General features: G+C 44.6%; 1 protein-coding gene across 2 annotated transcripts in view; it reads left to right on the top strand.

Moving 5' to 3' along the window:
• Nucleotides 1-17,069, top strand: part of HK2 (hexokinase 2) — a 163,582-nt gene extending 146,513 nt beyond the window's left edge. For both annotated transcript variants that reach the window (XM_055400869.2, XM_055400868.2), the window contains exons 9-18: nucleotides 1,504-1,737; nucleotides 2,819-3,123; nucleotides 4,354-4,502; nucleotides 4,772-4,891; nucleotides 8,363-8,458; nucleotides 9,282-9,381; nucleotides 9,485-9,668; nucleotides 11,510-11,665; nucleotides 12,810-13,043; nucleotides 14,847-17,069. In XM_055400869.2, the coding sequence (XP_055256844.2) occupies nucleotides 1,504-1,737; nucleotides 2,819-3,123; nucleotides 4,354-4,502; nucleotides 4,772-4,891; nucleotides 8,363-8,458; nucleotides 9,282-9,381; nucleotides 9,485-9,668; nucleotides 11,510-11,665; nucleotides 12,810-13,043; nucleotides 14,847-14,991 (1,723 nt within the window). In that variant the 3' untranslated portion in view covers nucleotides 14,992-17,069. The remainder of the gene's footprint in view (nucleotides 1-1,503; nucleotides 1,738-2,818; nucleotides 3,124-4,353; nucleotides 4,503-4,771; nucleotides 4,892-8,362; nucleotides 8,459-9,281; nucleotides 9,382-9,484; nucleotides 9,669-11,509; nucleotides 11,666-12,809; nucleotides 13,044-14,846) is intronic.
• Nucleotides 17,070-22,089: the final 5,020 nt, after the last annotated feature.

Below are 22,089 nucleotides of genomic sequence, written 5' to 3' on the forward strand. Positions count from 1 at the left end.
AGGTCCTTGGACGGCCCATTAGTTCCAAAAGTTAGAGTCGAGGCCTGGATTTTCACCAAGCAGCGGGAGTAGAAGTGAGCATGGCCTGATTTTTGTTTTTCAATCAATGGTATCCAAAAAGTTGGACTTAGTTTCCTGTTGTTTTTTTAAACTGCAGCTTTATTTATTTACTTATTTTTGACTGTGCTGTATCTTCATCACGGTGCAGCCTTTCCTCTAGTTTCAGTGAGTAGGGGCGGCTTTTCATTGCTGTAGCTTCTCTTGTTGTGGAGGGTGGACTCATTGGCTTCAGTAGCATGTGGCAAAGTAGTTGTGGTTCCCGGCTCTAGAGCACAGGTTCAACAGTAGTGGCACATGGGCTTAGAGTCTCTGTGGCGTATGGAATCTACCCAGACCAGGGATCGAACCCGTGTCTCCTGCATTGGCAGGTGGATTCTTTACCACTGGGAAGCCCTGGTTTCCTCTTCTTGAGACTTCCACTTGTCACTTGAGGAGGCCTCGTTTCAGGCACCAGACGGTGGAGAGGAGATGATTTTGGTGCTAACAGGAGCAGTGAGACAGTCCAAATGACTTTGTTTTTAGTGGGACACTTGAATGAACTGTACCTCTTTGTTAAACTTGGAGGAAATGACAGTGCTTGATATTTGTGGAAACTTCAGTTCAGTTCAGTTCAGTCGCTCAGTCATGTCCGACTCTTTGCGACCCCATGAACCGCAGCACGCCAGGCCTCCCTGTCCATCACCAACTCCCGGAGTTCACGCAAACTCATGTCCATCGAGTCGGTGATGCCATCCAGCCATCTCATTCTCTGTTGTCTCCTTCTTCTCCCGCCCCCAACCTTTCCCAGCATCAGAGTCTTTTCCAGTGAGTCAGCTCGTCACATGAGGTGTCCAAAGTATTGCAGTTTCAGCTTTAGCATCAGTCCTTCCAATGAAAACCCAGGATTGATCTCCTTTAGAATTAGTTCCCCCTAAAAAGAGGGCTAATCTCAAAGCATCAATCCTTGACCAACATCTTTAGATGCAAGTTAAAGCAGTGCCAATTCCATTGTGAAGTGCCACAGACTGACTGCTTGATAGAAAATAAGGTGGGCTCCACAGCTGGCTTCCTGTGGTCAGAGATAGTTGGTGGCAGGGACAACATTCCCACTATCCTGAGACCAGCAAACTCATACACACATACCTTGGTGTATAAAGCCCCAGGAACAGGGTCTTGTCCTCCCATAGTGTGTGCATAAGGAAACTTCTCACTGGGGAAACAGGGGCATCTGAAGTGTGTGTGTGTGTGGGGGGGGTGGCGCCAGGCGGTGGGGGGAATGAAGACCTCAGCTTGTGCTTTCCTCGTCTCCTTGTTCCATAGGTGGGCAGAGCAGTGAGGCGGGTGTCTGCCTTCCCTGGGACATGGCATTTGCTGGGGCCGAGAGCTTTCTTTGTGGGCACACATCTTCCCTCCCACCGGCCATGGTGAGTAGATGCCTGCTCACACACTGTTTCTGTTCCCCAGGGAGAAGGATGGCATCCGGAAGGCCCGTGAGATCCTGGTGCGGCTGGGCCTGGACCCAACACATGAAGACTGTGTGGCTACTCATCGGGTCTGCCAGATCGTGTCCACACGCTCAGCCAGCCTGTGCGCTGCCACGCTGGCGGCCGTGCTGCGGCGCATCAAGGAGAACAAGGGCGTGGACCGGCTGCGCTCCACTGTTGGGGTCGATGGCTCCGTCTACAAGAAACACCCCCAGTGAGTCAGCACATGGGGCCTCTGAGAGGCCTGACTCTGCAGGAACTCTCCGTTGCACGCGGGGGTGGTAGAGACGGACTATGGTCTGGAGGTTCTTTGTGGAATGAAAGCTCCCTGCTGGGCAAGTAGGAGCTGGAAGTGTGTTGTCCTTGGCATGGGTGGAGGCTTTCCTTGGAGCTCTCCTGGCTTCTGGGGGGCTCTTTTTTTGTACTTTCTCAGTTCCAGCTTCTCTGGCTCACCTAGGTATTGAATTAATCTTGCCCTGTTGTCTATGGTTTGATCCCTTGGTCATAAGGGCTTAAATATTCAAATTTCAGTTGGGACTTGAAAGACATTTTTCTATGGTACCCACTTATCTCATCATTTTCACCTAATAAGAATGCCAGGTCAATGGCCCTGCATTAACGGAAGGGGAATGTGGAGGGTCTCAGCTCTTCCATGCCCTAGGCTCCTAGTCCAGTGCTTCAGAAACTTTAAAGTGCACACAGATTACTAGAGGATCTTGTTAAGAGGCAGATTCTGAGTCAAAAGGTCTGGGTTCAGCCTGAGATCCTGTGTCTCTGGTGGCACCCAGTGATGCTGCCGGCCCATAGGCCACACTTAGAGTAGTAAGGCCTTGGAGACTGTGGCTCCAAGCAGCCACCACACAAAATCCTTAGCTGTTCAGACACCTCTGGGGTTCTTGGCAGAAATCAGCCAAAGAGAGGCCAAAGTCTAGAAGAGCATTTTGACATTTCTGTTTTTGGGTCTTTCCTAGGCAGCACCTGCTGAATTGATGAAACATGAATAGTAGTTGGTGTCAGAGTCACCTGAGGCTGATGAGCTGGGGCCTGTGAGGAGGGGGGCCTCCTGTGAGTGTGTGCAGGAGATGGTGGCTTCCAGAAGGGTCCTTCCCTTTTCACAGGGTGGTTGCAGTTAAATATTTTGAGCTTTTATACAGTGACCCCTAACCTGGGAAAGAGTAGGGAGAAAGTGTTTTGGGTGTTGTTTGGGCTGAGGTGGTGAGCTACTACCCCAACCCTGTGTACCACTGACCCTACCTGTGGGCACCCAACTCTCACCCCCGTCTCTGTGACTGCAGTTTTGCCAAGCGTCTTCACAAGACCGTGCGGCGCCTGGTGCCTGACTGTGACGTCCGCTTCCTCCGCTCTGAGGATGGCAGCGGCAAGGGGGCAGCCATGGTGACAGCAGTGGCCTATCGGCTGGCCGATCAGCACCGAGCCCGCCAGAAGACCCTGGAGTCTCTGAAGCTGAGCCGGGAGCAGCTGCTGGAGGTCAAGAGGAGGATGAAGATAGAAATGGAGCGAGGTCTGAGCAAGGAGACTCACGCCATTGCTCCTGTCAAGATGCTGCCCACCTATGTGTGTGCCACCCCTGATGGCACAGGTACGCAGCAGGGCTGCCACCCAGCTCACCGCAGGGCTCAGTCACTCCAAGAGGACTCCCTTAGCCTTCGCATTAGGTTTCAGGTCAGGTGTTTCTTCAGCTGTAGTACTGGGAAATTCTGGTGTTCAGTGAGCTCAACCAAGGCACTCCTTTGCTAAAACTGAACAGTGATCGTAGTAAATACTTGCTTACTATGTAAATGAATGCTTACTATGTGTCAAACGCTTCTCTAAGCATTCCACACGTATTAATTAATTAAATCTTCAACTGTTAACAGACACTAGTAGTTAATTTTGCTTGTTATCAAGCTATTATGTTTTACACAAAACCTAGGCACAGGGAAATTAAGAAACCTGCCCAACTAGAAGATGGTAGAGCTGGATTCAAATCTAGGAATTTTGGTTCCAGGGTTAGCTCATATAAGGTCAGGGATTGGCAAACTAAAATCCATGGTCTAAATCTAGCCCACTGCCTATTTTTACAAATAAAGTTTTATTAGTACACAACCATGCCCATTTGCTCACATATTGTTTATGGCTGCTTTGTGCTACCAGGGACAGGTTGTATTGTTGCACCCTAGTTCAGCCAGGTCTTGCTTCTCTGTAAAGGGGAACACAGTGCCTCCCTCTTGCAGCTGCCTGAGGGTTGCATGAAAACTGTGACTGAGGCGTGCAGTGCATTGTGACTGTTCTACAAAGGAGGGTTTTCTCCTTTAGAAACATTTCCCTGCAGTTTTCTTTAAAGAGTTGCACTCTGTTGTTCCTTGTCTTCTCTTTTCTGGAACCTTATGTAAGGTGGCCTTTGATTTTGTACAGCTGGCATGTTTGGATATTTTGGAGTGTACCATATCACCATTTCTTTCCTGTGTTCTGGAGCTCATTGTAATTCCTGGGATCCCGCAACTTGAATTCATTTGAGAACCACAAAGGAGCCAGGAAATCTCTAATCCAGGGGTTCTTATTTTCTTTATCATTAGTTGGAACTTACTGTCTATCATGCAGAAGGAAATGGCAACCCACTCCAGTATTCTTGCCTGGGAAATCTCATGGAGAGAGGAGCCTGGTGGGCTACAGTTCATGGGGTTGCAAGAATCAGACACAACTTAGTGATTAAACCACTGTCTATTATTCTGAGGTTGTCCAGGGCCTCCTGGGAGAGCTCCCCATTAGGGGAAGATGACTGTCACTCTCTTCAGCCCCAGTGAATTATCTTCCTGGGCTTATTTTCCAGAGAAAGGAGACTTCCTGGCCTTGGACCTTGGGGGTACCAATTTCCGGGTTCTACTGGTGCGTGTACGGAACGGGAAGCGACGCGGAGTGGAGATGCACAACAAGATCTACTCTATCCCACAGGAGGTCATGCATGGCACAGGGGACGAGGTAAGACAGGGGCACCTCTGGGAGGGGACTCCAGGAGACACCCACTTCTCACCCGGGAGGACAGTGCTTTCTCTGCTTTCACCCGTGGTCCTGGGGAGGAGTAGGTGGGCTAGGGCTCTGGCTGGCCTTTACTTAAGTATGTGCCTGAGCTGACATTTCTCAGAGGCCCAGAGCCGGTGTTCAGGCCCTGCTGGGTGCAGCCTGCCCTGGCCAACCCACCCTCCCGCCCCCACCCACCACCCTGCTCAGAGACCAACTTCTCCTTGCAGCTCTTTGACCACATCGTCCAGTGCATTGCGGACTTCCTGGAGTACATGGGCATGAAGGGTGTGTCCCTGCCTCTAGGTTTCACTTTCTCCTTCCCCTGCCAGCAGAACAGCCTGGACGAGGTAACAGTGCTTTCCTAGAGGGCTCTCCTATGGGCTGTCCTAACTCTGAACCAGCCAGGGTTTTGAACAAGGGAGAAAGCTGACCCAAGAGGAAGAAAAGAAGGACATTAGTGATCAGTCATGGGGAAGGGCTTGTTGATGGGAATGAGCAAGTCAGAGCTGGTGAGAGTCAAGTAGGTAACAATCTTTGGGATGATGATGACGATGTTAATAATAATAACTGATTTTTTTTTTAAAGTGTTTTGTGCAAGGTACTCTGCTAGGTTTCCTCATTTAACCCTCACAGCAACCACATAAGGTAGGTGTTTGTGTGCCCATTTTGCAAAGAGGAAAACAAGGTCTACAGAGATGCCAAGTATCTTGCAGGTCATATAGCCTGCGAATGGCTAAGCCATGATTTCATTCCAGTTTCTTGACGCATGAGTCCCTGCTGTCAGTTGTGCTCAGCTGCTCCTGCGGCCCCTGTTTTGGGCTCAGGACATTTCACTCCATCTCCTGTTTGGATGTCATGGTATTTCCCAACTGTCACCTTTGCATTTTATCCCCTGTCAGCTTGCCTTCAGTTCAGTTCAGTCGCTCAGTCATGTCCAACTCTTTGCCACCCCATGAATCACAGCACGCCAGGCCTCCCTGTCCAGCACCAACTCCCAGAGTTCACTCAAACTCATGTCCATTGAGTCAGTGATGCCATCCAGTCATCTCATTCTCTGTCGTCCCCTTCTCCTCCTGCCCCCAATCCCTCCCAGCATCAGAGTCTTTTCCAGTGAGTCAACTCTTTGCATGAGGTGGCCAAAGTATTGGAGTTTCAGCTTTAGCATCAGTCCTTCCAATGAACACCCAGGAATGATCTCCTTTAGAATGGACTGGTTGGATCTCCTTGCAGTCCAAGGGACTCTCAAGAGTCTTCTCCAGCACCACAGTTCAAAAGCATCAATTCTTCGGCGATCAGCTTTCTTCACAGTCCAACTCTCACATCCATACATGACCACTGGAAAAATCATAGCCTTGACTAGACGGACCTTTGTTGGCAAAGTAATGTCTCTGCTTTTTAATATGCTATCTAGGTTGGTCATAACTTTCCTTCCAAGGAGTAAGTGTCTTTTAATTTCATGGCTGCAATCAGCATCCTCAGTGATTTTGGAGCCCAAAAAACTACAGTCTGACACTGTTTCCACTGTTTCCCATCTATTTTCCATGAAGTGATGGGACCAGATGCCATGATCTTAGTTTTCTGAATGTTGAGCTTCAGCCAACTTTTTCACTCTCCTCTTTCACTTTCATCAAGAGGCTTTTGAATTCCTCTTCACTTTCTGCCATAAGGGTGGTGTCATCTGCGTATCTGAGGTTATTGATATTTCTCCTGGCAATCTTGATTCCAGCTTGTGCTTCTTCTAGCCCAGTGTTCCTCATGATGTACTCTGCATATAAATTAAGTAAGCAGGGTGACAATATACAACCTTGATGTACTCCTTTTCCTATTTGGAACCAGTCTGTTGTTCCATGTCAGCTTGCCTTGGGTGAGTGAAGCAGGGGGTAAAGATCTAGTGCTCTCACAGCAGCCCTTATGTCACTTGCGAGTTTTGTAAATGCCTCCTAGTCCTCCCCCCGAGAGTGAAAGGTACTAGTGCACTGCCAGCACAGGCTCAGTGTTAGGAAGTCATGGTAAAAACCCTGCCTAAATCCAGTATTTCCCAACATCTGTTAACATTTGTCCAGTGTTAACTAGTCTAGGAATGCTTTTAGTTTTTCTAGCTTCTTTGTCTCAACATATTATTTTTTTCAGTATCAGTGCATTGGTTTTCAAAGCCTTCTCATTTGCATCAGTTTACCAAAAGTACTTCTCAAACATGTATGTAAATATTTATGTGATATTTAATGAAACACTGCTTATTATAATAGTCATTAGAAACAAACTAAGTTATTCAACAGTTGGGAAATAGTTAAGTCATGAGTCATTCACTGCCTCATCTTAGCGACTAGTTTTTTGGAAGGAATCTCAATGATTTGGGAAAACATTTTCCCAAATCAGTAACAAAATATTTTTAAAGAAAAGTATAATCTCTATAATACAGAGATGTAAAAAATGTGATTAATAGGAAGATTTAAAAAAAATTCCAGTTTATATGCTTCCAGACTTCTTCTACTGAAATATTTTTAACAGACTTTTCAAGTATAACATGTATATATATATATGCTTATAGACATACATATGCTTATATATTTATCTGGTGGCCCCCAAGACATGCCAACTGTTTCTTTTCGTGCCTGAATTGTAAAATTCCAGGTCATTGTATTGCATTTATGCTGTATGTTCTAAGTTTCTGTAAGCAGCAGGTATTCAGTCTAGAACTGTAAAAGCTAAAAACAAGAGAAGCAGAAGCTGGGTTCTGTCTGTTGTTCTGTCTGTAAGCTGGGTTCTGCTCTGCTGAGATCAGTCTGTTGATGGGGAAATCATCAGGTTCTGAAGCCCAGAGGCCTCAAGCTGCCTGGCTTAGCTGGTGGCCACGGGCAGCTCTCCCCAGCTGCTGGGGCCTCTGCATGCCGGCTTATTTAAGGACCACTTACAGTAATGTTATTTCAACATTCCGAATGCTTGAAAGTGCCAAAAACAAAATTTCGTCAGAGATGTCAAGCTAATTTGTAAACAAGAAGATCAGAGTGGTTTGGATATAGGTGTGTAAACTAGGTCACTACTGAGACTGAACTTTGCTTCTCTGAGTTTCCTGGGATCTGAACACAGTGGGACTTGTGATATCAAACTCCTGGACCGTGAGAAACCAAGCCAGTCCTGGAGAAAGCATGCCAGTGGGTAGATAGTGAGCACATGGCCCTTTTTTGGGTTCCGGCCTCTCAAGAGTGGTCTGGGGGTCCTGGATGCCTATTCCCTGATGGACTGAAGCAGCACAGAGGGAGCCAGGGAACAGTATATGAAGCAGTCCCCCATATTCAAAGCTATCATATATCTGCCCCTGAAACGCCCTCCAACTCATCAGAGGGTACTTGTTCACTTTGTCGTGGAGTCTGAAAATTCAGAGACAAAACCGACCCCTCTGTGTGATGTACAGGGCAAATTGTTTTTCCTGGTGAAGCCAACGAGCATATAGAACTTAGTTCCTTGGCAGCGGCAGTTGTGTGGTGCTTATGAGCCCATCCATTGGAGTTGGTGAGCCTGGGAGTGAGTGGCCTTGGGCAGTTTACTCCAGGGCCAGAGTTACCTGTAAAATGGGCATGATAATGATAGACATTTCACACAGTTGCTGTGAGGATTAAATGGTGTAACACATGTGTTGTGCTTAGCCCAATACCCAGTGCATAGTAGGCCCTTCTAGTAGGTGAAATAGGTTTAGAATAACTTGTGGGTGAGATTACTGGTTTTCAGAGAGCCCCTGATAACCTGTGAGGTTGACAACTAGAGAATGAGCCAAGAGTCCTTCTCTGATATCCACCTCCCTGCCCATGTGTGATTTTTAGAGCATCCTCCTGAAGTGGACTAAAGGCTTCAAGGCGTCTGGCTGCGAGGGTGAGGACGTAGTTATGCTGCTGAAGGAAGCCATCCACCGGCGAGAGGTAGGGGAGGCATAGCACGAGGCCTGAAGGGGTCTGTGTGTACAAAGGCGGGGGGAACTGTTAATTGCATTTGTGTTGGTCACAGGGATAATTATTCTAGTCCTTCAGCAGTTTGTGAGTGTCCATGGTATGTCAAGCCTCGCTCTTGGCAACTGGGGATTCAGAAATGGCCACAAGCTCTCGTTCTATAAACAAACCGTGAGCTAATGTGCTATGGAGGAAAATGAAGTTGGGTGAGGACAGAGTGGGTGGGCCGGGAAAGCGCATTCTTTTAAATAGTATAACCAGGGAAGGTCTCTGAGAAGGTGACATTTGAGCAGAGCAAATAAGCCCTGCTATATAAGTTTTCAGTTCAGTCACTCAGTCCTGTCTGACTCTTTGTGACCCCGTGAACTGTAGCATGCCAGGCCTCCCTATCCATCATCAACTCCCTGAGTCCACCCAAACCCATGTCCATTGAGGAGGTGATGCCATCCAACCATCTCATCCTCTGTCGTCCCCTTCTTCTCCTGCCTTCAGTCTTTCCCAGCATCAGGGTCTTTTCAAATGAGTCAGCTCTTTGCATCAGATGGCCAAAGTATTGGAGTTTTAGCTTCAACATCATTTTAGCTTCCAATGAACACCCAGGACTGATCTACTTTAGGATGGACTGGTTGGATTTCCTTGCTGTCCAAGGGACTCTCAAGAGTCTTCTCCAACACCACAGTTCCTCGGCGCTCAGCTTTCTTTATATAAGCTTTATACACATCTAAATCTCCCTTGCAAGTGTCTGAGGGAGAATATTGTGGCTCATTTGGGGACTGGGATCTGCTGTTGTTCTCAGGAATTTGACCTGGACGTGGTTGCCGTGGTGAACGATACAGTTGGGACTATGATGACCTGTGGCTATGAAGACCCTCACTGTGAAGTCGGCCTCATTGTTGGTGAGGACTTGGGCTGTCCTTCCCCTGTGGGGTCACATAGTCTGGCGGGGGTAGGGGGGCGTAGTGCCAAGGGAGGCCCTGACTGACCTCTCTTGATTGGCAGGCACAGGCAGCAATGCCTGCTACATGGAGGAGATGCGGAATGTTGAGCTGGTGGAAGGGGAAGAGGGGCGGATGTGTGTCAACATGGAGTGGGGGGCCTTCGGGGACAATGGATGCCTCGATGACTTGCGCACAGAATTTGATGCAGCTGTGGATGAACTTTCCCTCAACCCTGGCAGACAGAGGTAGGCGCCCAGCTGTGTGTGGGCTCTGGTATGTTTATCTCAGAACTGGACAGTGATGAGTCACCCACAACAGCAAATCCCAGGATGCTCATTCTCTTGAGATGTTAACAGAAGAGATTTCTTTGGAAAGGGCTTCTTGTCAGATACATCTGGGAAGTTCTGGGATAAGTCCTTTTTGCCCTCATGAACTGTGATGGTCTCGAAGTCCAGTTGGGAAAATAAAATCACAACAGTTATGTTGCAAGGAGAATTGGAGTCGGTCACACAGGTTTTAGAGGCATGAAAAGATCAAAGGGCGTTGCAGAGTAGCACAGAAGTTAGTATACATGTAGGAAGAAGCTCCTACTGTGAGGAGTGGACAGGTGAGAGAAGGAGTTAAAACGTAGGTGTGGGACTTGAGCAAAAACACAGTTGAACCTCTTGTTGCCATCAGGGTGAAGAAGCATTGCTGGGGCGAGGCAGATAGGACCAGAAAGCGAATAGGAGCAAGCCTTTCTCCATCCATCCAGTGTGTAGCTTCTTCTATTGTCATACTGGACAAGGGGGCAGCCCCAGCATCACCACGCCCTTGGTGTGGTGGGCTCCCATTAGGAAGAGGTTGAATGTAGTGTTTCCCAACTGGATTAACCAGGGACCTTTGCAAACATTTGTCTATAGTAGAGGTCACAGACTACAGTGCCTCCAGGAACCAGCCAGACAACATTAATGAAAGAAAACAGGCTGGAGTAAGACAAGATTAAACGATGATGGAGTCTTGGTTGAAATCCAGAATGTTGATATTTTTAAAGGCACTAGGCAGAGCCAGAAGACCCTCAAGCTATTGAGTAGTCATGTTTAGTTCTCTTGGCCAGTTTAGTTCTCAGCTGGCACTAGTTATTTAAGCAATAAATGATTAGGTTGAAGAGAAAGCATGCTAATTTCTCAGCAACATCAGGGATTAAGATTCAGCATCCTACTATGGAGAACAGTGTGAAGATTCCTCAAAAAACTGGAAATAGAACTGCCATATGATCCAGCAATTGCACTCCTGGGCATATACACTGAGGAAACCGGAATTGAAAGAGACACATGTACTCCAATGTTCATCGCAGCACTGTTTATAATAGCCAGGACATGGAAGCAACCTAGATGTCCATCTGCAGACGAATGGATAAGAAAGCTTTGGTACATATACACAATGGAGCATTTTTCAGCCATCAAAAAGAATGCATTTGAACCAGTTCTAATGAGGTGAATGAAACTAGAGCCTATTATACAGAGTGAAGTAAGCCAGAAAGAAAAACACCAATACAGTATACTAATACATATATATGGAATTTAGAAAGATGCAAATGATTACCCTGTGTACAAGACAGCAAAAGAGACACAGATGTATAGAACAGTCTTTGGTACTCTGTGGGAGAGGGTGAAGGTGGGATGGTTTGGGAGAATGGCATTGAAACTTCCAAAGTGTACCAATTTTTTTTTTTTTACTGTGCTTCAAATAAATAGAAAAAATAGTTATATAAAAAAAAAGATTCAGCATCCTACTCTTCTGGAAGTGGGGTGGGGTCTGGTGTGAGTTCCTTCTTGAGAAGTCAGGAATAAGCCTTGGAAGGAAAATGAACCCGTTAAATGGAGTCAATTCAGGGAACCCCGTGGGCCTCAGGACACATTTTACTGAATGCTATGAGTCAGTATGTGTGGATGCCAGGAATCCTGCCTAAGTGAGTCAAATAGCATGTCTTGTTCCACCAACGGGAATCTGTATGCTCTCTACCTTCTAATGCAGTGAAGGCTGGTCTGTCTCAGCGCATGCTACACTTCCTTTTTAACCTCCATGAACATTGCCTGCGTTGCAGGTTTGAGAAAATGATCAGCGGCATGTACTTGGGCGAGATTGTTCGTAACATCCTCATCGATTTCACCAAGCGTGGGCTGCTTTTCCGTGGCCGCATCTCAGAGCGGCTCAAGACAAGGGGAATATTTGAAACCAAGTTCCTGTCTCAGATTGAGAGGTGAGAATTTAGGGCCTGGAGTAGGATGGACCGTATATCCTTTTCATGGACAGATAAGCTGGGATTTTCACAGTTCAGGTAAGATCAGGGTGTGGCTTACATAAAGGTCAGTTTAGTAGCTAACGTGTTTATATAGTGTTGTTTTAAAGTACTTTATGAACAGTTGGCATTTTAAGGGAAAATATATTATATTCTCGTGAAAAATTATGCTAAGTTGGATGAACCTGTGCAAAGCAGTATTGGTGGTTCTAGACCAATTTCAAAGGTAGAAAGAAAGATAGCTGCTCACAGAATGTAAGTGGGAATGCACGGCAGAAGATAACTCACTAAAGCACCTGTGTTTGACAAGAAGGCTCGTCTTAACTGCTGGCTGCAGTAATAAGGCACCCAGGATCAAGTGGCATCCTGTGGTGGCTCATTAAAGTGAGGCCGTCTCCCTCCAGTTTAATGGTGGAGAAGAGAAGTCTGCTTTCAATTAGAATGCTGAGTTTCAGAGCCTTCTGAAAATTAATGCTGTGTCATTAATGTTACTCTCAGGCATATTGAAAAACAGGAACTAGACAGCCTACATGAGGGGGCCCTAAGTTATGTGCACCAGTAAACAGAATACTGTTCTAGTTTACATGTCTATTTTCTTCTTCTATAAATAGAGTACAGGTAGATTTCAGACCACCCAGAGAGGGGAGTAGAAGTAGAACAGGCATCTAACGTTGGTTGTTGATGCTTGTCCTGCTGGCCTGTGGACAATGAGAGATTGTTCACAAGAGGAAAGGGCTTTGCAACTGAAAACTGTCATGTATTAGTATCATCACTGTCTTTGCTATTTCCAAACAAGTGGAATCATGGCCAGTGAGTTTCCTTTTGAGTATCAGTTTTGTAGCAGCAGTGTGCGCCTTGCCTGGGTAAAGTGGCATAGGGAGCTGTTTCTTTGCGTTCCTGTCCACGTGGGCCAGTGTGATAAGCGCTAGTTCCTGAATTGAGTTTAAAGATGGAACCACCTCTCATGGACGGTAGCTTTTACCCCCAGCCTTGGAAGTCCAGGTCCCCCAGAACTGCTTCTGATGAAGGAGCCAGGCCTTGGAGTGGCAGGCCGTCAGGCCATCTTGGTACGTCGCTGACCACTGGCTGTCCCCTCTTGCCCCAGTGACTGCCTGGCCCTGCTGCAGGTCCGTGCCATCCTCCACCACTTAGGGCTCGAGAGCACATGTGATGACAGCATCATCGTCAAGGAGGTGTGCACCGTGGTGGCTCAACGGGCAGCCCAGCTCTGTGGCGCAGGCATGGCCGCTGTAGTGGACAAAATACGAGAAAACCGTGGGCTGGACACCCTCAAAGTGACAGTGGGTGTGGACGGGACCCTCTACAAGCTACATCCTCAGTGAGTGCCTGCTCTCCACTCTTCCTGCCCGTCTTTGTCTCCACATCTCCTCATTCTTTCCCTGCTTTCCTTCCTCTCTCTCTACTTTATGGCAAATTATCAGACATTTCCAAAGAGTGTATATAGTGCATGTATTATAGTTTAAAGATTAATAACTAGAAGTAGGTCTGTGTTTTACCCTCCAGCTTGGAAGCCCCCGTGAGCTCCTCCCAGTTGCACCCTTCATTTTCCCACCATGAGTAAGTGCTGAGGTGATTAAGTCTATCACTTCTTTTCTCCCATATTTTATGTATGCATCTGCAGTGTTTATTTTTACTTAATTGTTTTTGGCTGCACTGGGATCTTAGTATGGGATATGCATATGGGATATGGGATATTAGTTTTACTTAATTGATTTACTTAATTAAATCTTAAATAAGATTTATTTAATTGTTTTTGGCTGCATATGGGATCTTAGTTCCTGGACCAGGGATCGAACCTGAGCCCCCTGCATTGGAAGTGCAGTCTTAGCCACAGGACCATCAGGGAAGTCCCAGTTTTACTTAATTTTGAATTTACCATAAGGGGAATCATATGGCATCTTTTCTTTTGTGACTGGTTTTTCTCACACTGCATGTGTGGTTTATAGATGCATCAACACTGAAGTCTGCAATCATAGTTCATTAATTTTCAGGGCTATAACCTTTGAGTGACTAAGCTATAATTTAACCTAATGATGAATATTTGGGTTATTTCTAGATTTTGACTATTACAAGCAGTGCTTCTGCCAATGTTCTAGTAGATGTATGCTGGAAATCTGGAGCAATTTTTTCTATTGTCTAGGGTAGAAGTTGGCAGATTATAGCCACAACTGTTTTTGTAAATGAACTTTTATTGAAACACAGCCATGCCCACTTGTTTATGTGTTGTCTGTGGCTGCTTTCAGCTATTAACAATAGACTACATGACCCAGAACAGAGCCGTGCCCCTTGCTCAGCAGAAGGTAGGATGGAGAGACTCATTGATTGAATTGTCACCTGTGTCACCATGATTGTTTCAAGGAGTTGAGAAGCTTGCCCAGAGTCTACAGTTAGTGCAAAGAGTGGACCCTGAGAAGTTCTAAATTTATCTTATTGATGTTCAGTGTCATTGTGAAAATAGGAACCTCAGTCCCAAGTAAGGGTTGGGAGTAGGACAGAAGTCAAGGCACTAGCACTGGGGCTTGATGCTAAGACATCTATTCTTAGCTCTGCCAATGGGGAGGAGCAACTTGACCCTGCTCTAGTGGGTAGATAATGAAAAATGGTCTCTTTCTCTAGTCCCATATCAGGAAGAATCTTTGATTCTTGTCATCTCCCAACAACACCCTCCTAAGTCTGCTCCTTTTGCCTTTAATGAAATTTTGGGTTAGACATGAGTCTGATGTGAGTTAATATCTCTGGAAAATGGAATATCACATGTATGGGACTTGGTCTTCCCCTCTAGAGCTGATGAACAGGCACTTCTGCAAGGCATGCATAAATGACTGCTCTTTTAAGAACACAGCTGGCCATAATCTCAGGCTTTTGTCCTAGAGTTGAATCTTAGCTTCTCACTTAGCTTCTCTTGCCCGCTGTGACATAGAATTTGGGCATGTTGCTAGTCTCTCCAAACCTCAGTTTTCTGAAACGCAATGCATAGTGTTTAATACATGGTAGCTATCATCCTCTTCTCCATCTCAATTATTCCTAGGTTTCCAGCATCACTTCTTAGGGTGCTATCTTTCAGGACACAAATCTATCGTGACCAAGATATTTTATTCTGTCTTCCTCCCAACTTTTTCAGCTTTGCCAAAGTCATGCATGAGACAGTGAAGGACTTGGCTCCAAAATGTGATGTATCCTTCCTGGAGTCAGAAGATGGCAGTGGGAAGGGGGCAGCCCTCATCACTGCTGTGGCCTGCCGCATCCGAGAAGCTGGACAACGGTAGAACCCCTGCAACTGGAAGGACTTTCTCTGGTTTCCCTTCTTTCCTGCTTTAAATTATAAGATGCCATTCCCCTTGTGTCAGAAACAGACCCCTTGGCTTTTCCTTGGCAGAGAGGACCTCATTGGACTAGGTTTTGTCTCTGTCTACTCATTGTAGAGTTTGGTACCCAAGCCTTGGCCCTCCTGAGATAAATACAATTTGAAGTAAGGATTTGTTCACACTTTTCACAACCGTTACCACTGATTTAACTCAAAAAAAAGGTTTAATCTTTAGTAATCCCCCTGGCCAAATTCCATGTCCCTATATAATCCTACAGGATGGGGACAATAATAAAAAATGTTTGCTTCACCTTGAAGCCTGACCATGACATTTCTAAGTGGAAAGCATCCCCCAGCTTGAAGGTTGGTGCTATTTCTCCTCTCAGAGAGCTGAGAGGTCTCCACTGACTTGAGCCTGATTCTCCCATAGGCAGGGAGGAGGGGCAGCAATGGAGGGGAAGTCCACGGATAGCCATGTGGCATCTCCTCTTCAACCTCAACTATAAGCATTTGCCTAGTGGGTTCCAGTGGATGCTGTTCCTGGAATCAAAGCATCCTGAGTCTGATCAAGCAAAACCAAAGCCTAGAGTCCTGGGAGTGGGTTCACAGGTCATCAATAAACAGTGGACCTTTGGGCGTGGGAAGACTTTTTGGTCTGTTTTTAAAATTTTTTCCTGCAGAAGTGGAAACACTGTATTTTCATTTTTATTTATATTTGAAATGTATTTAGTTTATGAAGTACATCTGCTCCTTCATCTTGACACTGTATGATCCTTTGTATGTAATGTATTTATATGTTAGTTTGTTATGTCTATAAATACACAGGGTCTCAATAGATCAATGTAGTTAAAGGATGGAAGATGGAGATATACTGATTGGTTACTAGAAATACCTCATTCATCTGCAGGAAGAGAAGGAAAACATCATTAAAGTGAGCAAATGGTCAAGCAGCTCCTCCTTTCCCTACAGACTCAAAAACTTGGAAGGTGTCTGGGGATAGCGTGAAGGAGGTTGGGACTATGGACTGAAGAAACCACACCAACTGGTTGCTCAGTCTCGAAACTTTTCTGGCACAATATTACACGAGATGTTAACAAAGGAAACAGGAATCATTTCAAATAAACTGCTTAGCAATCTTCATTCTTAGGGCAGTTAGTATTTTAAACCTCTCTAACAAGATAAAGGAAGTCACCAAAAATATTTGCAAAATGGTCTAATTGTTGGTAGCAAACTAAAACCAAACTATTAATCAAGCATACAAAGCTTCAGGGACATATTTGGTGGATTTGTACCCTTCTAGCAAATTTCACCTTGGGTTTGTTTTGTAAATGTTCTATAAGAGCTATTGTCCACAGCCTTCTAGGCTAAGCTGTTTTTCCAAGAAGTATTTATTTCAAACTGCTTGGGTGGAGAGGGGAAGGGACCTAAAACCTTCCTTACCCTACATTTTAGAGTGCAGTTAATCCTGAATCTGAGAGCCCACTTCTGCCCTAAAATATTAAATCATTTTTATATTTTTATTAAACCCGAATACTTCATAATAAAGAGGGGAAGGCCTTTTAACAATGTTGAGTAGGATACAAGGATCAAAACAAAAATGGAATTACACAACTCAAAGCACCCAAATTTTGCACGTTTATCAAACTTGTAGTGAGAACAGTGTCTAGATTTGTGTATCACTAAGGGATGCCCAAGAAATAGAAGTGAACTTTAACTTTTAAACTTGAAAAATTAGGCACCATCTATGAAATTGCACATTTTTAAAAGGTAGAGTTGTGTGTGTGGCTTCTAAAATGGAACGCTGGAAAGTGCATTTTGAATGGTTGTGTTCCCACAGTTAGGTGATAGTTCCTTGCTGACGCTGCTTTGCCTGTGTAAATATATTGATCTCAATCTATGACTGTGATGTGCTCAATAGCAGATCATCTCAAACCCTTGAGCACTCAGTCTAGTGAAGATGTTGTCATGTACAATAAAGAACTAGTTGAATTAACTGTGTGATGTTAACTATTATTAATAAATTTTAACATTTTTCAAATATTCCATGTGTGATTCATGAGACTTTTCAAGAGTGCAGTCATCTTTCAAGCATATTAGTGTTTCCTAACCCATCTGAGTAATTGCTGAGTGTTTTGATTTTGACTGTATGTGCTTGACATGTGTGTGGCCAACACTTGGTCTTGACCCCAGATATTTCTCACTCCAGAAACACAGTGCCAATGGAATGGGAAGCTAGATGATTTTTCCTAGGCTGTGTTTGAGCCGCTGAATTTCAAGCACCGCTGAAAGCATGGCTGGTCCAGCCGTCTGCTGTTTTAAGCAGTTTGGCTGAGATGAGACAGAACCCTCAGGGACTCTGGCTAGACTCTGTAGGTATATATGATTCACATTCAAGATATAAAGCCCTTACTTATATGAAATCTAAAAAGCACTTGCCTCTATCCTCTCCTTCAGTTCAGTTCAGTCGCTCAGTCGTGTCCAACTCTGCGACCCCACGAATCACAGCACGCCAGGCCTCCCTGTCCATCACCAACTCCTGGAGTTCACTCAAACTCATGTCCATCGTGTTGGTGATGCCATCCAGCCATCTCATTCTCTGTCGTCCCCTTCTCCTCCTGTCCCCAATCCCTCCCAGCATCAGAGTCTTTTCCAGTGAGTCAACTCGTCGCATGAGGTGGCCAAAGTATTGGAGTTTCAACTTTAGCATCAGTCCTTCCAATGAACACCCAGGATTGATCTCCTTTAGAATGGACTGGTTGGATCTCCTTGCAGTACAAGGGACTCTCAAGAGTCTTCTCCAGCACCACAGTTCAAAAGCATCAATTCTTCGGTGATCAGCTTTCTTCACAGTCCAACTCTCACATCCATAATGACCACGGGAAAAACCATAGCCTTGACTAGACAGACCTTGGTTGGCAAAGTAATGTCCCTGCTTTTTAATATGCTGTCTAGGTTGGTCATAACTTTCCTTCCGAGGAGTAAGCGTCTTTTAATTTCATGGCTGCAATCAGCATCTGCAGTGATTTTGGAGCTGAAAAAAATACAGTCTGACACTCTTTCCACTATTTCCCATAAAGTGATGGGACCAGATGCCATGATCTTAGTTTTCTGAATGTTGAGCTTGAAGCCAACTTTTTCACTCTCCTCTTTCAGTTTCATCAAGAGGCTTTTGAGTTCCTCTTCACTTTCTTCCATAAGGGTGGTATAATCTGCATATCTGAGGTTATTGATATTTCTCCTGGCAATCTTGATTCCAGCTTGTGCTTCTTCCAAAACCTTTTCTTTAATAAGCAAAATACAAACCTGGTAAATAAACTTCTTACAAGTTCTTAGTGATACTCACTGATGATATTGACATGGCCCTGCTTGACAATAACTGAAGAAGGAGCAGATAAAGGCTAACAGAATGATAGAGATAGGCAGAACACAAAATTCAAACTTGCTAGTGGTGAAGGAAAAGAAAATCAGACCCTATTTTTCTGACTTCAAATTGGTGAGCTTATAGGAGCATACTTATATACTATTGGTATAAGTGTAAGGTGCAGTCATTTAGGAGAGGAATAGGACATATCCATTAAAAAAAAACAATGTTCTGTACACTTTTCTAGAAATTTGTGAGAGGAAATAGACATAGTTGGAGACCAAGATTTATCTTTAAGGGTATTTGTGATTGCATGACTTAAAATAACAAAATGGGGATCTGCCTAACTTGTACCAGGATCTGGTCAGGAAGACAATCTACTACAGTTAATTCAAACAGATTTTAACACAGGGACTTGGTCACAGAGGTAATAGTAGAGCTGAGAAGTTCCACAGTGTAGAGGAGCAACCCAGAGATTAGCAACATCAAACAACTCCACTTCTAATGGCTGGGTCAGAAGCTAGAACCATAGAGCTGGGGTGGGAGGTGGTTAGAAATACTTGCCTTTTTCCTAATTTTCTGCAGTGTCTCCCATTGACCCTACTTGTGAGGCAAATAGATTCAAGAGATTAGATCTGATAGAATGTCTGAAGATCTATGGACGGAGGTTCATATCATTGTACAGGAGGCAGTGATCAAAACCATCCAAAAGTAAAAGAAATACAAAAAGGCAAAGTGGTTGTCTGAGGAGGCCTCATAAATAGGGGAGAAAAGAAGAGAAGTGATTGGCAAAGGAGAAAAGGAAAGATATACCCATGTGAATGCAGAGTTCCAAAGAATAGCAAGGAGAGATAAGAAAAGCCTTGCTAAGCGAACAATGCAAAGACATAGAGGAAAACAATAGAATGGGAAAGACTAGAGAGCTCTTCAAGAAAATTAGAGATACCAAGGGAACATTTCATGCAAAAATGGGTACAATTATCGCAAAGAGTCGGACACGACTGAGCAACTGAACTGAACTAAACTGAAAGGGCAGAAACAGTATGGACCTAACAGAAGCGGAAAATATTAAGAAGAGGTAGCAAGAATACACAGAAGAACTGTACAAAAAAGATCTTCATGACCCAGAAAATCACAATGGTGTGATCCCGTATCTAGAGCCAGACATCCTGGAGTGTGAAGTCAAATGGGCCTTAGGAAGCATTACTATGAACAAAGCTTGTGGAGGTGATGGAATGCCAGTTGAGCTATTTCAAACCCTAAAAATGATGTTATTTAAGTGCTTCTCTCAATATGCCATCAAATTTAGAAAACTCAGCAGTGGCCACAGGACTGGAAAAGTTCAGTTTTCATTCCAATCCCAAAGAAGGGCAATGCCAAAGAATGTTCAAACTACCACACAATTGCACTCATTTCACATGCTAACAAGGTTATGCTCAAAATTCTCCAAGTTAGGCTTCAACATTACATGAACTGAGAACTTCCAGATGGACAAGTTGGATTTAGAAAGGGAAGAGGAATCAGAGAATTTCCAACATCCATTGGATCATAGAAAAAGCAAGAGAATTCCAGGAAAACATTTACTTCTGCTTCATTGACTACACTAAAGCCTTTGACTGGATCACAACAAACTGTGGAAAATTCTACAAGAGATGGGAATACCAGACCACCTTACCTGCCTCCTGAGAAACCTGTATGCAGGTCAAGAAGCAACAGTTAAAACCAGACATGGAACAATGGACCTGTTCAAAATCGGGAAAGGAGTACGTCAAGGCTACGTATATTGTTACCCTGCTTGTTTAACTTATATGCAGAGTACATCATGTGAAATGCTGGGCTGGATGAAGCACAAGCTGGAATCAAGATTACCAGGAGAAATATCAACAACCTTAGATATGCAGATGACACCACACTTATGGCAGTAAACAAAGAGGAACTGAAGAGCCTCTTGATGAAAGTGAAAGAAGAGAGTGAAAAAGCTAGCTTAAAACTCAGCATTCAAAAAACTAAGGTCATGGCATGTGGTTCCATCACTTCATGGCAAATAGATGGGGAAACAATGGAAACAGTAGCAGACTTTATTTTTTTTTGGCTCCAAAATCACTGCAGATGGTGACTGCATCCATTAAATTAAAAGACTCTTGCTCCTTGGAAGAAAAGCTATGGCCAAACTAGACAGCATAGTAAAAGGCAGAGATATCACTTAGCCAAAAAAGGTCCATCTAGTCAAAGCTACGGTTTTTCCAATAGTCATATATGGATTTGAGAGTTGGACCATAAAGAAAGCTGAGCATTGAAGAATTGATGCTTTTGAATTGTGGTGTTGGAAAAGACTCTTGAGACTCCCTTGGACTGAAAGGAGGTCAAACCAGTCAATCCTAAAGGAAATCAGTCCTGAATATTCATTGAAGGACTGATGCTGAAAATGAAGCTCCAATACTTTGGCCACCTGATGCAAAGAACTGACTCATTAGAAAAGACCCTGATGTTTGGAAAGATTGAAGGCGGGAGGAGAAGGGGGCGACAGAGGATGAGATGGTTGGATGGCATCACTGACTTGATGGACATGAGTTTGAGCAAGCTCCAGGAGTTGGTGATTGACAGGGAAACATGGCGTGCTGCAGTCCATGGGGTTACAAAGAGTTGGACATGACTGAGCGACTGAACTGAACTGAACTGAAGATGCTCAGAAGAAAATTATCTCGGGTTTCTGCACTCAGAGACCCTGTAAGCCTCTGGGCCACCCATACTGACAGATTTCCCTCAGGCTGCTCCCTATACACCTCCCACCTTCTCCACAGGGTTCCTCACCACTGGGGAAATCTGTTTCCCTCAAACAAATGGACAGTGCACTCAGGTTGTGTCTGGCTTGGAAATAGCTTTTCCAGCCTCTGCCAGCTTGTCTTACCTTTCTCTTGCTTCCTTGTTGCTGCGTTTTCTTCGGTTTGGGCACCAGGGGCAGGTTAGATTACTTAAATGCCCCCCGCCCCTCCCCCCGCCCCCACCATTCAAGACATTTTCTAGTCTTTACAAGGACCTTTCTTGCTTTTTTATTTTCTTATTACCTTTTATCCCTTTGCCCATTCTTCTCTCACAAGTGGCAATCATGTTATTATATTGATGTGCAATTTATTTGTGTGTCTCGTGTGCATGATTTTTAATTTACAAAATGTTGTTGGCTAAAAAAATCACTTCTTGCCTTAAAAAAAAAAATCTCATGGATGCTTCAATTGTGCGCATTTAAGTCATCACTTCCAGTTACTGCATAAAAATCCTTTTGTGTGCTTTCCCACCTGTGCTCCCAGTAATAGACTTGTGGATTGACTCAGCCCAGCTACACAAACATCACTTCAACAAGCAGTTTTGCACATTAATTATCTTTGTAATTAATTATCTTTGTAATTATTTCTCTGGGCATGTACCCACCCAGGAGCAGGAGAGCTGGATCATATGTTGTGCGTTTGCTTAATTTGATCCTGCCTTGCCAAATTACTCTCCTTAAAGGCTACCCCCAGCCACTAATAACCCTAGTGGCAAATTATCTTGTTCTCTACATTTTATTAACATGCTTAGTATAAAGTGAGATAATATGATTGTTTCAATTTACATTTCCCCACTATGACTTTCAGCATCTCTTTTTATGTTTCCTTCAGTTAACTGCCTGGTCATTTTCTTTGCTGATTTTTCAGCCAGGGTTCT

Source organism: Moschus berezovskii, chromosome 11 (assembly GCF_049115385.1).
Source record: "Moschus berezovskii isolate FMDL1 chromosome 11, NW_MosBer_1.0, whole genome shotgun sequence".
Classification (NCBI taxonomy): domain Eukaryota; kingdom Metazoa; phylum Chordata; class Mammalia; order Artiodactyla; family Moschidae; genus Moschus; species Moschus berezovskii.